The sequence below is a fragment of the Podarcis pityusensis genome, assembly GCF_964106645.2.
Source record: "Podarcis pityusensis genome assembly, chromosome: 11".
Lineage (NCBI taxonomy): Eukaryota > Metazoa > Chordata > Lepidosauria > Squamata > Lacertidae > Podarcis > Podarcis pityusensis.
The window spans coordinates 16,889,827-16,904,713 of record NC_138036.1 but is presented as its reverse complement, the minus strand read 5'-3'; the positions used below and the strand labels follow the sequence as shown (position 1 = coordinate 16,904,713).

Genomic DNA, 14,887 nt, shown 5'->3' with positions numbered 1-14,887 from the left:
TTGATGAGGCCCTAAGCTACTGAAGGTAATGGGGCCCTTTATATGTCCCGCTGTCCTTTGTCAACAACAATTTGTCGCTGTTTTTTGTGTTGAATATATGCTATATGGTAATTTATGGACCAAATAGGTATCTTTTTAAAATATATATATATATCTGTTAGGAATTTCAACATAACAATTTATCAAAAACATGTCATCCTCATTTCCCCCCTATTTAACCCACCCCCTCCATAAAAGAAACCCCCCTCCCCCCAGACTTCCCTCAGCTCCTCTCTCTGTTTTTTCAGCACAAGTTATTCTCTGCATATTATAAAATTGTAAAGATCCTTAATTTATCTATCTATATGTTACCAATAATAAATTTGTGTATGTTTATTCAAAACCTGCCAATGAGTCCAGTTCATTTTGTTGGACCTAATAGGTATCTAAAGCCATTTGTACATAACAAATAGGAGCCTACACAACACAAAACAAAACAAAACAAAACATTGTTGCTGTATGTAGGTTTTATTTTATTTGTTTTTCATCTTGTATTTTGGAATTGTGCATCCAGTTTTCCCCCCTTTAAATTTGTTTGGGGGCTCCCAAGAGAGTGGGGCCCTAAGCTATAGCTTGTTTAGCTTGTACGTAAATCTGGCACTGATGGGCCGCCTCAGGCAAGCTGTGTCCTCCCAGCCTGTTCAGAGATCGTAACACTGGCCCTCTTGGCAGATTTACTGCTCAGGGTAAACGAGACTAGGCTGGATAGCTCAGTTGCTTAGAGCATGGTGCTGATAAAACCAAGGTTGCAGGTTCGATCCCCATATGGGACAACTGCGTATTCCTGCATTGCAGAGGGTTGGACTAGATGATCCTCAGGGTCCCTTTCAACTCTATGATTCTATGATTTTCTATGATTTTATGAGACTACACTTTGAGCTCTCCGCATGCATTCCACTTAAACAGTTGAAATAAACAATAATCGTTTCTACTGAGAGAACTTCCCAAGTGCTGAGCGGTTCTGGGCCCTCCTCTAGTTCATCCTCAAAATGAACAAGCTATTATTCATTTTCTGTTTCCCACATTTTATGGATCGGAAATGAGGGCTGGGAGAGAGTGACGAAGAAGACCACTCACCCAGTTCAGGGTGAGAGAGCTTCGCAGGCAGTAAATTTCCTATGTGGGAAGTACCACAGCCTGAAAAACCACATGAAACCTCCTCCATTGGAAAGTAAAGGTTTGTGAGACACTTTCCTAGCCCTAAGAGCTCTCCTTTATGGAATCAGAATAAGGGCGTCATTGCTGTGGCTGGGGAAAGGCAAGTCTGTTGATTGTGCTGTCTTTCATTTTCTCATTCTTACATTTCTGCATCAGTTTGCAACAACAACAACAACAAAAACCAACCCTTATGAAAATTCGTCAGCACGTCAGTATGCGTTTCTCCAAATACACACATCTTTTAATCCTAATTTGCTTAATATGCCTGGACTCCAATCAGCCCCAATACAGTGCTTATTGGAAGAGTGAGGCAGTGGAGAGACCAGAGAGTGCAGTGGTTGAACTAATCTTGCACTTCTGCCACTGCACTTCCACCACAGCTGACAGGAAGCCTACCCAGACATGTAGTTTTATTATACATATCAGTTTTAAAACTGCAAATATTATCTACGTTTTGATATACTTCGGATCTACTTGTTTTTAAAGTTTGATTTTTACCCCCATCCATATTTTATATTGTTTTATGTAAATGGCTTGAAAGCTTTCATCAATTAAGAGGTATATGAATCTTTTTGGTTTTTTTTAAATATAGCCAATAAAAAAAAGGCAATTTTTACAAGGAAGAAAACTGATAATGGGAGAAAATCTGCCCCAACCCCCATCCTGCCACACAAAACTGCTAAGGACTTGATCGTACTAGTTTCTACTATCCTGCAATGAGAAGAGGCAAAAGCACCAACCTTTCTTAGTTTGTGGCAGAGTTTATCCAAAGTTTTCTTGTGGTTAGGGAGGGTGGGCCACACAGCAGGCTTTATTCTGGAAAAAAGAAGAGATAACACAATAAAGGAAGTGATGACGAACATTCTTACAACATTGCTTGTGAATGAGCCATGAAGAACACCAACAGCCCTCCATGGAAATGTTGTTCCCAGCTTTCTAAATCCATAAAATTCTGTGGCAGTAGAACCTGCTGGGAACATCTTTTGGGCAGCTCCATTTGAGAGTCCCTTTTCCTCAGTGAGGGACATTGCAGGCCTTACCTCTTACTGAATATCTTATTCTATACTGGATTCTACCAATGAAACTTTCAGATGTGGATGGAAAACCCAGTGTCTACCCAGTATCCACTGGAGATATATTTTGAGCAAACTCATCCTGGCATGCCACTTTTAGGGATGTTGCACCAGACAGATTGGCGGTGGGTTCTGCTCATTAGACAGCCCCTGGGTTAAAAGTTGGGGATATTTTTGCCAGTCTAGGCTCCCTTGTACCAGTGAAACCCTGGTTATGCCATATCCTAAACCCCTTGTGCATTGCACAGTTAGTGGTTGGACCATCTGTGGAAGTTCTTCCACACAAAACAGTCCAGGCCAGCAGTCAACTATGCCAACCCCCAACTGCTTGCTGTGATTTGTCCACCCGTACTAGTATAGGTTAAACCACAGAGCCTAGGACTTGCCGATCAGAAGGTCAGCGGTTCAAATCCCTGCGATGGGGTGAGCTCCTGTTGTTCGGTCCCTGCTCCTGCCAACCTAGCAGTTTGAAAGCACGTCAAAGTGCAAGTAGATAAATAGGTACCGCTCCGGCGGGAAGGTAAATGGCATTTCTGTGCGCTGCTCTGGTTCGCCAGAAGTGGCTTAGTCATGCTGGCCACATGACCCGGAAGCTGTCTGCGGACAAACGCCAGCTCCCTCGGCCTATAGAGCGAGATGAGCGCACAACCCCAGAGTCGGTCATGACTGGACCTAATGGTCAGGGGTCCCCTTTACCTTTACCCTTACTAGTATAGGAATTGAGAGCCGGTGCACAAGACCAGCTCCCTATGGTAACGCATCTCTTTTGAGAAACACCTCTCATTACATTTCTGGGTTTGCAGTTACTGTAGCTACAATGAACTTCATGTCTGAAACAGCCGTTAGTTTGTACTGACTCCATGTTTTTCTGCTTTTTGCAACGTCACAACATGAAGGTTTCACAACATGAAGGTTTGCATGGGAGGAAATTCCAGAAGTGAATTGTGTTCTTAGGACCACTCTTTTGATGAAGAGTGTTTAGGATTACCTGTTTTTCCAAAGTATTGGGATCAGAGCGATCACAGCGAAGAGCGCAAAGAAGCATAAAATGGATGCAGTCACCTCTCTAATGTTGCTATTATAATCTGAGGAAACAAAAACCAAACAGGCTTATAGACGATGATGATGATGACTGAGAACCAAACTAGATATGACACTAAACATGTATGCCAAGGATGTGTGTTTTGAACCAGAACTTATTGCAGGCAACATTACTTCCTGTGCTACCAGCTCTCAGCAGCCAGGCTAGGCCTATAGGGACAAAGGAACTCTCTAGGCTACAGTCGCAGCTTAAGTACTGCCAGCTGACATCACATTAGGTGCTATAAAGTCTTTCCCTCCCAGCTAGTTCCTCAGCTGCCATCCATACCTGTCCAGTGCCAGACCTCCAACCTGTTCATGTCCTGCCTCAGGTCCTCACTTTATCTAGGCTGAAATAAGACCTCCGTTGTGACCTGCTGCTCTGCTTCTTGGTAGAGCATGAGATTTTTAATCTCAAGGTTGTGGGTTCGAGCCCCAAGTTGAACAAAATATACCTGCATTGCAGGCGTTTGGATTAGATGCCTCTGGCGGCCAATACGATTCTGCTAGGCCCCAGGCCTAACAATAGAATGTCCCTATTTTCTGAGGAATGTTGGACGTATGTTCAATACTTCATCACCTATCCAATGGTTTTGCCTTTGAAACAGAAACTGCAGAAGGGATCAGGAACCATGCCATTTCCCCGCCAAAAATTGCTACTCATCTCTGAGGAGAAACTGTGAGAGAATTGTGGTGTAAAATGTCACACTCAATTGCCCCGGCTTTCTACATTCAAGAATAAATCCATATCAGGCACATTCTTGCTCAGGTGCTAACGCTTAAAGCCTTTTGTCTTGATCCAGTGCGACCGCCATTTTGTTGAGGGAGTCTAATGGACCGCATGGCCAGCCATCCCATTAGCCACAAGGAGACCATGGTCTCAGGTAGTAGATCTTAGTCAATCTCCACCAGTGTCTCTACCCACCTACGCTCAGGACTGTCCCATTTTGCCTTGCTGACCTGTTTACCAGGATGGGGGATCAAGGCGTTGGGGAGGTTGGTGCAGTGCAGATGCCAGCCTGAGGATGTTGTAGTAGCTCTACCACATTTTTTAGGTGCCAGGCCAAAAAAAGTTCCTCTTCTCCCATGCCTTTGGCTAATTAAACAATCTGTGGACTTTTAAACTGTTGGGGTAGGGGTTACTGGATGCTCAGCAACTAGTATTCAGAGGGTGGGAGAACATGGCTACTAGGACCACCGATAGCTTCATGATTTTGTCTAAGCCCCTGAGGTATGGAGATCAGTGATAATTTATGCAACAAGGCTCCCCCCCCCCCCGGTCTCAAGCTCCAATCAGAATTTTACGAACTGAATGGCAATGAAGCTCTTTACTGGATGTGTCGTTACATTTAACATATATTTGTAATGAGATACTTACACGTGATGCACTTTGGTTTGCAGTGAAGCAAAAGTCTGTACTTACTTTTTGCTGCAGTTTCGAAGGATTTCGAAGAGCTCCATTCACTCCACGTGCCCTTGAAAAGTTTGCCATTGGGCTTTGACCGGGCTTTCATCTCATATGTTCCCAGCTGAAATTCCTTTGCCAGAAATTTTAATGTCAGGAAATCGGTCTGTCTGGACTAAAAAGGGGGAATAAATTTTTGCTTATCAAAAAGTCAGGAAACAAAAATCGCTTTGAGAACCAGTAGGTTTCCAAGCTTTTGCACATAGCGAAACATTTATTTACCTCAAAGCTTCCTGCCTAAGAGAAGCCTTCTGGCAGTGGGAACAACAGCCCATTCCAAAGCTGTTTTATTGGAATCCAGATTATAGGGACGGATGGAAGGGAATTTGATTTGGTCCTCATATTTATGTGAGCTGACCCCACGTCCTGTATGAGAGAGTGGCTGAGAAAGTGTGGGCTACACCAGCCCTGCAAAGTACCCCTGTATTGTTCTACCCATATTATTGAAGGGAATGTGGCATTGAATGTTTTGGTTTTTTTAGAGAAATGCAATGGGGAAAGGGCTGTGAAGTTGGTTGTAGCAGCAGTGCAATGAATGAAGGCCTGGAGGACATGAAGGGAGCCAGGGAAAGAATTCAGGGTTTCAGCAGTGATGCCGAGTTTGGATGCCAGTTCCACCCATAGATAGAGCGCAGGTCTACCATCTGAGAACCAACAGAGGGACAGACCTGGAATACAAATTTCACAAGGCTTGTTCTAACCAGGCCTTGGCACTGCTCAGTCACAAATAAGTGCTCTGGCGTTCAGTGAATGTGTTTAATGTCATAGCTTTAGAAGCCTTGACTGGAGGGATTTAAGTGGTCCAGTGTATGCTAAAGCAATAGTTAAATTGTAGTTGATTTCAATTTTCACATCTGTAGCCCTTCTATGTAATAGCCTCTTTCCCTGATGCTTTAATTGTTTCGCACTTCCATATAATTGTATCCTAATCCCACCCTACCCTGCTTACATCGTTCCTTGTATTTTCCCTTCCCCACAATTAATTTATGTATACAGTGGTACCTCGGGTTAAGTACTTAATTCGTTCCGGAGGTCCGTTCTTAACCTGAAACTGTTCTTAACCTGAAGCACCACTTTAGCTAATGGGGCCTTCTGCTGCTGCCATGCCGCCGGAGCACGATTTCTGTTCTTATCCTGAAGCAAAGTTCTTAACCTGAAGCACTATTTCTGAGTTAGCGGAGTCTGTAACCTGAAGCGTATGTAACCCGAGGTACCACTGTAAAGTACTTCTGATTTTCCTTTAATATCATTTGTGGGTTAGGCTTACACCTCTCATAAGCTGAAATACATTTACTGGTTTTCTTCTAGTGTATGTTAAATAATTTTTCCAAATTGATTTCAACCATTTCTACTACCTGCTTACAACTCCCTCACCTACGGGGTTAAATTAAGGAGCCCACTTTCTACATAAATTAGTCCACTGTGGATATATAAGGCAGTGGATATTTTTCACAGGTTAGATCCAGAGCACACCCACAACCCTATAAACATATAGGGCTAAGGTTCATTGAATTAAATAGGACTTACTCCTGCAGTTATACATCATCATCATCATCATCATTGTCATCATTTATTTATCTATTTATTTGTACCCTGCCCTCCCCGGCCGGAGCCAGAGGATTGCATTGCAATTTAGCCACTTTTTTAATTCATTGACAACAATTTGAAAAATTAGCCATGATGACTAACTCCAATCTTGTTCATTATAATGGGAACAAAGTGCAACTAACTATTTCTGGATCTAACTGCATGTAGCTTTCAACTAAAAGACAGATCTCAAATATTATCTGTTTTTGACACATACAGAACTGAAAATGGAAAGAGCACACTTATGGTCAATTAAAATGACACATTCTTACTCACAGTCCAGTGTTTGTTTTGCTGCCGGTATGCTAGTTCATGCGTTAGATGTCCCTCAAGATACCATCCATTGTGTGGAGTTGAGAAATTAATGAAATACTCATCTGCCTCTTCTTCGTAGATAATTCCTAAGTCAAATGGTGCTTCGGGTTTAACTGTAAATGAGAACATAGAAATCTAAAAAGAATTCTGGTATGGAAGCGGACTGAGAAAGTTCTTTAGTAAGGAGACTTGTTGGAAGATGAAGGTCTTCAGTTGGCACCAAAAAGACAACAGAGATGGCGCCTGTCTAATGTTTAATGGGAGAGAATTCCAAAAGGCACGTACCACAATACCAAAGGCCTGTTTCCTATATTGTGCAGAACGGACCTCCTGATAAGATGGCATTTGCAGGAGGTCCTCACCTGAGAAGTGTTAGTGATCAGTAGGGTGTATGAGGAACGTGGCACTTGTTGGATATTCTGTGTGTGTGAAAGACAATAATTTGTTCCAGAAACAGAGGAGAAAAAAGAAATAGTTTCAAGAAGCAGCAGAAGGCTGAGATTGTTTTGTTTATGCAAGGACATTTTATGTGGGAGCTGTTCTATGGACATGTGTAGTGTGACAGAAAGTACCAATAACAATGGTTCTGTGTAACTTGTTGTAACTTGTTGTGAGTCTCTTGCTTGCGCCTTGCAGTGAGAGAAGAAGAGAGACTCTTGTTGGACTCTACGCATGCCTTGACCACAGCAGTGGTGAATGTCTATATATATTTGCTACCAATATGCTTTTATGCCCATCAAGTAATCTGAATCTTCATGGCTTCCATGAGTGTTTGTGGTCTACTGTGTGTACCTTCAACCCCGAAGATGCTTCCAAGGAAGGAGCTGCGTTGAGATGTAACTCTGCTGGGTATGGATACTGGCACACACACGCAATGAAAGTGATGCCGGACCCAATCCATCTAAATCATCCATCAGAGGTTGATGGATTGATCCATCAATAATCTTTCAGGTACACATTCACTTGGGAATAAGCCTCAATGAACATAGTGGAACTTATTTCCAGGAAACTCCACAGAGTATGGTGCTTTAAGTTTATCCAACTGTTTGCATCTATTAATCCATATAACTTTATAGGCCTCTTCTGGTAGTATCCTGAACCTCATAAGGCTTGGTTTCCAGACCCTTGATCATCTTAACTGCCAACCTCTGCACACGTTCCAGCTTGTCAATAGCTTTCTTAAATTCTCGCTCCCAGAACTGGACACAGTATTCTCTGTGTGGTCTGACCAAGGCAGAATAGAGCAGGACTATAACTTCCCTGGATCAATACACTATATGTCTGTTGATGCAGCCTAGGATAGCATTATCCTTTTGCTTTTGTTTTTTTGCTACTGCATCACACTTTTGACTCTTGTGAAACCTGTGTTCTGCTAAGATCCCTAGATCCTTTTCACATGTACTGTTGCTAAGCCAGGTGCCCCCCCCCCATCTTATATTTGTGCAGCCGGTCATTCCTGCCTAAGTGTAGAACCTGACATCTGTCCCTATTGAAATTCATTCAGTTAGTTGGGGCCCAGTTTCCCAATCTATTAAGGTCATTTTGAATCCCGATTCTGTTTTCTGCAGCATTACCTACCCCTCCCAGTTTGTTTTCATCTGCAAATTTGATGAGCACCCCCTCAATTCCGTTGTCCAAGTTGTTCAGAAAGCCTTTGAACAACAACTCGCCTAGGACAGAATGTTGTGGCACCCCACTTGTCACTTTTTTCCAGGATGACGAGGAACCATTAATGAGCACTCTTTGGGTTGGGTCAACCAGCTGCAAATCTACCTAACAGTTACCTCTTCCAAGCCCACACTTGACCAGCGTCTTTGCAGGAATATCATGGGGGACTTTGTCAAAAACCTCACTGAAATCAAGACACATTATGAACACAGCCTTCCCCTGATCCACCAAACTTGTAACTCTAACAATAAAAGAAATGAGATTTGTCTGGCATGACTCATTTTTGAGGAAATCCATACAGGGTCTTAGTCATTCAAAGCAAATCTTTCTGAAGACTGCATATTTCCAGATTTCGTGCAAAGGAGATGGAATGTGAATGTGAATCTACAGCCAACGTTCATGCAACAAGTGGTTATGTGGGACTACATTCAGATATGGCAAAGCCTAGTAGCGTTGGAAGTGACAGTTCTCAACCGGTCATGAGCCTATGGAGTGTTTATTTGTGCTATATGTATTGGCAGTGTGCATCAGGGATCAGGGGAATTCTGTGGGCATAATGTGTCTTGATTTCAGTACGGCTTTTGACAAAGTCCCCCATGATATTCTTGTGAACACACTGGTCAAGTGTGGGCTTGGAAGAGGTAACTGTTAGGTATAGAAATTGCAAACAAATCTAAATCATGCACATGATAACATTGGGAAGGAGCTCACTGATATCGCTTGCTTTCAAGGTCTGGCATTCCACACATTGCTGTATCGTCGTCACGCTCAAGCAAACTTCCACGGGATTAATGAATTCAACATTTTCGAAAGGACATTTGCCTTGCAGCTGGCTCTCCATTAAGCAACTGGAGGTTTCCCCCCCATACCTGTGAAGGATATTAGGGCTGAAATGAAATAGTTGAAGCTTTCAAACGCTATGAAAACATAACAATTTATGACTCTGTTTTTGGAAACTGACAATCAACCTAATGGTCCTAAATATACAGAATAGGAGAGGATTTCAGCACAATCCTTTCATCACAGTGTTGGATGTGGTGTTGGGGAATCTCTTGTTTGGGTGGTTGTCAGTGGCGTTAGAGCATGGGTAGGCAAACTAAGGCCCGGGGCCCGGATCTGGCCCAATTGCCTTCTAAATCCAGCCTGTGGACGGTCCGGGAACCAGTGTGTTTTTACATGAGTAGAACATGTGCTTTTATTTAAAATGCATCTCTGGGTTATTTGTGGGGCATAGGAATTCGTTCATCCCCCCCCCCAAAAAATATAGTCCAGCCCCCCACAAGGTCTGAGGGACAGTAAACTAGCCCCCTGCTGAAAAAGTTTGTTGACCCCTGTGTTAGAGGATATTTCTCAACGCTTTTAAATTTCTTTTAAAATGTAAAAATCCCCCTGGAGGGTTATGTTGCCCCCCCCCAAAGAGGACATGTCCAGGATTTCCCAGACGTATGGCAACACTACTTCGAATATTATTGCACATCCTTGCAGTAGCATCTAATACTGGATTAATTCTTCTTGATGAACTGTCAAGATCAAGAAATTCTAAGAAAGTCCACTGGAACATTGAACTATTAAGATAATTTGATTCAGGAATTATTACAAAAAAGTAATCACATTTTAATGCACTGGAAAGCTTCTTACAGAGTAAACTGAGCGTTAGCCTCACTCAGGTTCATCCCAGTCTTCGTGATGTTGCAAAGCAAGATACTTGTTTGGATCGCTGGCATTCGAATGACACACGTGAAGTCCATGTCCATTTCACTTTCTGCACAGGTGCCTGAGGAGAGAAGACTATAAAAGGAATGCTGCGGACTGCAGTCTGACAAGTTGTAAGTACTTCTTAAGGAATGCACTCTGATAATATACCGTTAATATTTTAGTTTTTGAGTTCAGCCTCCCCCTTCTGTTTGCATTCTCTGATGGTCCATGGCTCCATTTTGTATTTACCTTCTTATAGATGGTGGTGGTGGGAAGCTGAGAAATATCCATTGAGATTGCAGGGGGCCAGATTGCCTGAATCTTGGCAGAATCACATGTTTGCCTTGAGCCTTTGCTGAGCTAACATGAAATCTTGTGTGCCGGCATCTGTGCTTAACCCTTCCCAGCCCCGCCAAATTCCATGGTATGGGGCGGCGGGAGGGGAGGGCGTTGTGAGCAGCCAGCATAGGCACACAGCTGGAGATGGGGATGAAATGCAGCTCAGTTCACATTTAAAGACAAGTCTACCCAATTCACTCTTTCTGCAGTCCTATCTCTTCTTAAATTTTTGTACTCTTTTTTTTAAAAAAAAAAAAGTGTGGGAAAATCATATTTTAATAAGTACATAAATGCAATTTTTACTGCTTGCTTGCTGGAAAGGGGCTAGGCTGGGAGGTGGTGTGGATAGCGGCTTATGCACTGCCAAGAAAAAAGGGCCAAGGCACTAATGTGCATTTAATTTGCATGTGCTAATTTGTATGTATAAACACTAGTTTTAAAAAATAATAATATAATTTATATCATGGGGGACTTTGGCAAAAGCCGCGCTGAAATCAAGGCACATTATGCCCACAGCCTTCCCCTGATCCACCAAACTTGTAACTCTAACAATAAAAGAAATGAGATTTGTCTGGCATGACTCATTTTTGAGGAAACCCATACCGGGTCTTTGTCATTCAAAGCAAATCTTTCTGAAGATTCTAAGGAATACAATACATCTTACCCTAGTGGGGGAAACTGGGTGCTTCCCCTGTCTGCTTGCCACCCCTTGGGGTAATTTCAAAGTGCCTCCTGTTCTTGCTTCTTATGCTTCTTTATGTTCAAACCAGACTTGGACTGGTAAATCTAAATCCCCTGACAGTCCTTCAGCTAGAGGACAATCCTCTGATACAGCCTACCTTCGTGCCCTCCAGATGTTCTGGACTGCAATTCCCATCATCCCCAGTCAGCATGCCCAATTGCTACGGATGATGGGAATTGTAGTCTAAAACATCTGGAGGGCACCAGCTTTTGGTATGATGTGGGGTGCATGACCACTTCTCTCTTAGTCAACGTGTTCCCTCTAGAAGAGGCACCTGAGAGTAGCAAGGGAACTTTCAACAACAGATTTTTTTTCAGTGACTCATTGTCATTGCATTACACCTTTCGTTTGCATGTTTCCTAGAATGATTGCACAGCACTGTTGATTATCTTTAAATTCACAGCATTAACAAGTTCAGCACCACATGGTAAAGACGTGTGAGAGGTGTTAGGTTCCCTACCTCTAATTTAATCTGAAAGCTTTGAGAAAGGGGTGGAGAACGTGAGGCCCTTCAGATGTGGTTGGGCTACACTTCCCATCATCCCTCACCATTGGCTAAGCTCTCCAGGGCTGAAGAGAGCTGTAGTCTGATGGGACTTTGGCTCCCACAGGATCCCCACCTCTGGATAGGTGCTATGGTGACCAGATACAGAAGGGGACTGGGATCCTCAGAGAAAGGTAGTATTTTGGCTGAAGCAACATGGTAAGCAGGTCCCAGGTTATGACAGTGGCATTGCTTGTTAAAAGGAAGCAGGTAAGATCTCGGCCAGAGAGGTCCCTTGAGAGCTGCAGCCAGTAGGAATGGAAGAGAAAGTTTACCGGTATTTATTTTTTGCATTTGAGCGAGAAATAACTTAATTCGGACTTAACACAAATATCCTTTGAAAGTCTCACTTCCTTGAATTTTTCAAAGCTGATCTTCAACCAATATGCACAAAAGTGCACGTAGTAAGAAAATGTGAGCATTAAAATGCATATATTTGATAAAAATGTGCATACAGGTCATATATTATTTTAAAATGCACTGTATTAGGAAAATCTGCTTGCACAAAGTTGTGTCAAAACTGCATAGAAAAATGTTCATCAGGAGCACTAAAATGCTGATGAATTTTCATGAGGATTTTTTTTAAAAAGCAACAACGACAAATAATTGACAAATGTCTTTGGGAATGTGGAGAAATCATTTTTAGAAAGGAAAAATTAGAAACAGGGCAATATTGAAGTGGATAGATTCATCCACCCATAGCTGGTATACACAACACCAGGCTAGATCAGCCTATAGTCTGACCTGGGAGCAACCAGCATTGCTTGTGCATTTGTACACTTCATGGCAAATCAAGGGCAACTCACCAGTTGCAGCATACATAGCATGACACACAAGAAAAGGAGGATTTGGCGTTTCAGACCAAGCTGTACCAGGACCAACAGCCTTAGCAAGGGATGAGAACATCTGCACCTCCTTGGGCCAAATTGGACACGATGTCCATCTGAATTGGGCCTAGAGTTTGCCACCTACTTAGTTGCCCTTATGCAGCTGATGTAAAACAACAAATAATTGGTGTGGGGGCAAGATGGATTGGGACAGCAGAGGTGGGTGGGAAAAAGATTCAAGGAGGGTTGGGGAATTTGCCTCCCTCCAGTTGGGTTTATGGCTGGGGCTAATGGCAGCTGGGGTCCAATGACATTTGGTGAGCCACAGGATCCCCACCCCCAAGTTAAGCCTCCATTTCCACACCCAATCCAGCTCAGACTCCCCTGCACCAGCTATTTTCTTGCAAAATAAATAAATAAGCGTAACAGCAATTCTTTTTGGAAATACCACATCTAGTTTGGCCCTTTGAAATAACTGTCATAGATACAAGGAGATCTGTACTCATTTGCCCCTGGTTAAAAATCAGAGACATCACCTTGCCAACAAAGGTCCATATAGTTAAAGCTATGGTTTTCCCAGTAGTGATGTATGGAAGTGAGAGCTGGACCATCAAGAAGGCTGATCGCCGAAGAATTGATGCTTTTGAATCATGGTGCTGGAGGAGACTCTTCAGAGTCCCATGGACTGCAAGAAGATCAAACCTATCCATTCTTAAGGAAATCAGCCCTGAGTGCTCACTGGAAGGACAGATCCTGAAGATGAGACTCCAATACTTTGGCCACCTCATGAGGAGAGAAGACTCCCTGGAAAAGACCCTGATGTTGGGAAAGATTGAGGGCACAAGGAGAAGGGGATGACAGAGGAAGAGATGGTTGGACAGTGTTCTTGAAGCTACTAACATGAGTTTGACAAAACTGCGGGAGGCAGTGGAAGACAGAAGTGCCTGGCGTGCTCTGGTCCATGGGGTCACGAAGAGTCAGACACAACTAAACGACTAAACAACAACAACAGTCTTAACAAGGATGACATGAATTCAGGTTATCAAGGAGGTTAAATAAAGTCATGGGAATTTTGGCTGCCACTAATTCTTTCCTGTGACCCTCCAGAGCCCTATCACCCCTGAGCCTTGGCCATGTTGGCTGGAGCTAATAGGAGCTTGAGTCCAATTAAACCTGTGAGGCTGCAGGTTCCTGACTCTTTAGAAAGGTTGGTCTGACTAGACAGCTTTTCAGCTAGAAGGCTGGAGCTTTCTATGAATGCTTATTCATGAAGTGCTGAACTCTGGTCTTTTCTGGCAGAACTCCAGGGTAGAACAAGTACCAGAAGGCTTGTTCACAGTTTACACTGAACACAAATGTCTCTACACATGTACCACTGTTTGGGTAAAAGTGTACCCATGTTTATTAGCACAGTTTGACTTCTGTGCTGGGATCGTATATTTGCTGAATGTCAATTTGTGAACACCCCGAAAGTTATACTGTCAAGGAGGGGAAAAAACTGTGTGCCCTATTTGTTGGGGATTAGAGGGTTTTGCCCCAAATCTGACCACTCTGTGGCAGCTTGGCATAGCCAAAAATACCATTGGCAGGGCTTCCCCCAACGGGAACTCACAGGAACTCAGTTCCAGCACCTCTCAGGTGGGTACCGCTGGCATTATAAAGATAACAAGGGAGGCGTTCACGGTGAGTTCTGACACCTCTTTTTCTAGAAAAAATATTGTTACATTTTGGGTGACTGGATTCCTTTCCTTCACAGTGGGGTGGAAGTCCAGGCCCCACCAATTAGAATGAGCAGGGGGGCCACCAAGTGGGGCAGGAATGGCATACTAGAGTGAAGTCATACACACAACCTTCTAGAGTAGGGATGGAGGAAGCAATCCAGTTCCACCCACATTTAAAGGTGAACCCACCGAATTCACAGTTTCCAGAGCAACATGGAAACTGAAACACCGCCATCCTCTGAATTTTGAATTTCGGAATTATTCTGCACTTTAGAGAAAAGCATGAGATGACTCACCAGAGCCTGAATAGTCTTCCAGGCCACTTTCAGCTTCAATGGCAGGAAGGAGAATGAAGAAGAAAGCACAGAGCGCCGGGCTTGCAACGGCCATCCTGACTTCACATTCTTCTCTCCCCTGTTTCTGTGAAAGAGAGACAAAGGCGGAGAAACAGCTTTGCTTGCTATTTTATATCCTCGCTCTTAGAGAGAAGCCTTTGATAAGGCAAACCACAGGCAGGGGGAAACATAAACACAGAGACGAGTGGGCACAGAGCGAAACAGGAAACCAAGGAGTGTGTTCTTGTAGAGGGAAATCAGATGAAAAGATACCACCACAGTCTACAGATTCACACCCG

At 43.4% G+C, this 14,887-nt stretch overlaps 1 protein-coding gene across 2 annotated transcripts in view; it reads right to left on the bottom strand.

Annotated features, from left to right (window-relative positions):
• Positions 1–14,887, bottom strand: part of IL7R (interleukin 7 receptor) — a 17,899-nt gene extending 3,012 nt beyond the window's left edge. Inside the window, exons 1-7 of one of the 2 annotated variants that reach the window (XM_080973562.1) lie at positions 14,550–14,887; positions 10,024–10,159; positions 9,097–9,254; positions 6,679–6,830; positions 4,774–4,930; positions 3,259–3,355; positions 1,938–2,013 (exon numbers count right to left, since the gene is read on the bottom strand). In XM_080973562.1, the coding sequence (XP_080829688.1) occupies positions 1,938–2,013; positions 3,259–3,355; positions 4,774–4,930; positions 6,679–6,830; positions 9,097–9,254; positions 10,024–10,159; positions 14,550–14,643 (870 nt within the window). In that variant the 5' untranslated portion in view covers positions 14,644–14,887. Of the gene's footprint in view, positions 1–1,937; positions 2,014–3,258; positions 3,356–4,773; positions 4,931–6,678; positions 6,831–9,096; positions 9,255–9,996; positions 10,160–14,549 lie in introns of those variants that run through there. The other variant, XM_080973563.1, reaches the window with a different exon arrangement.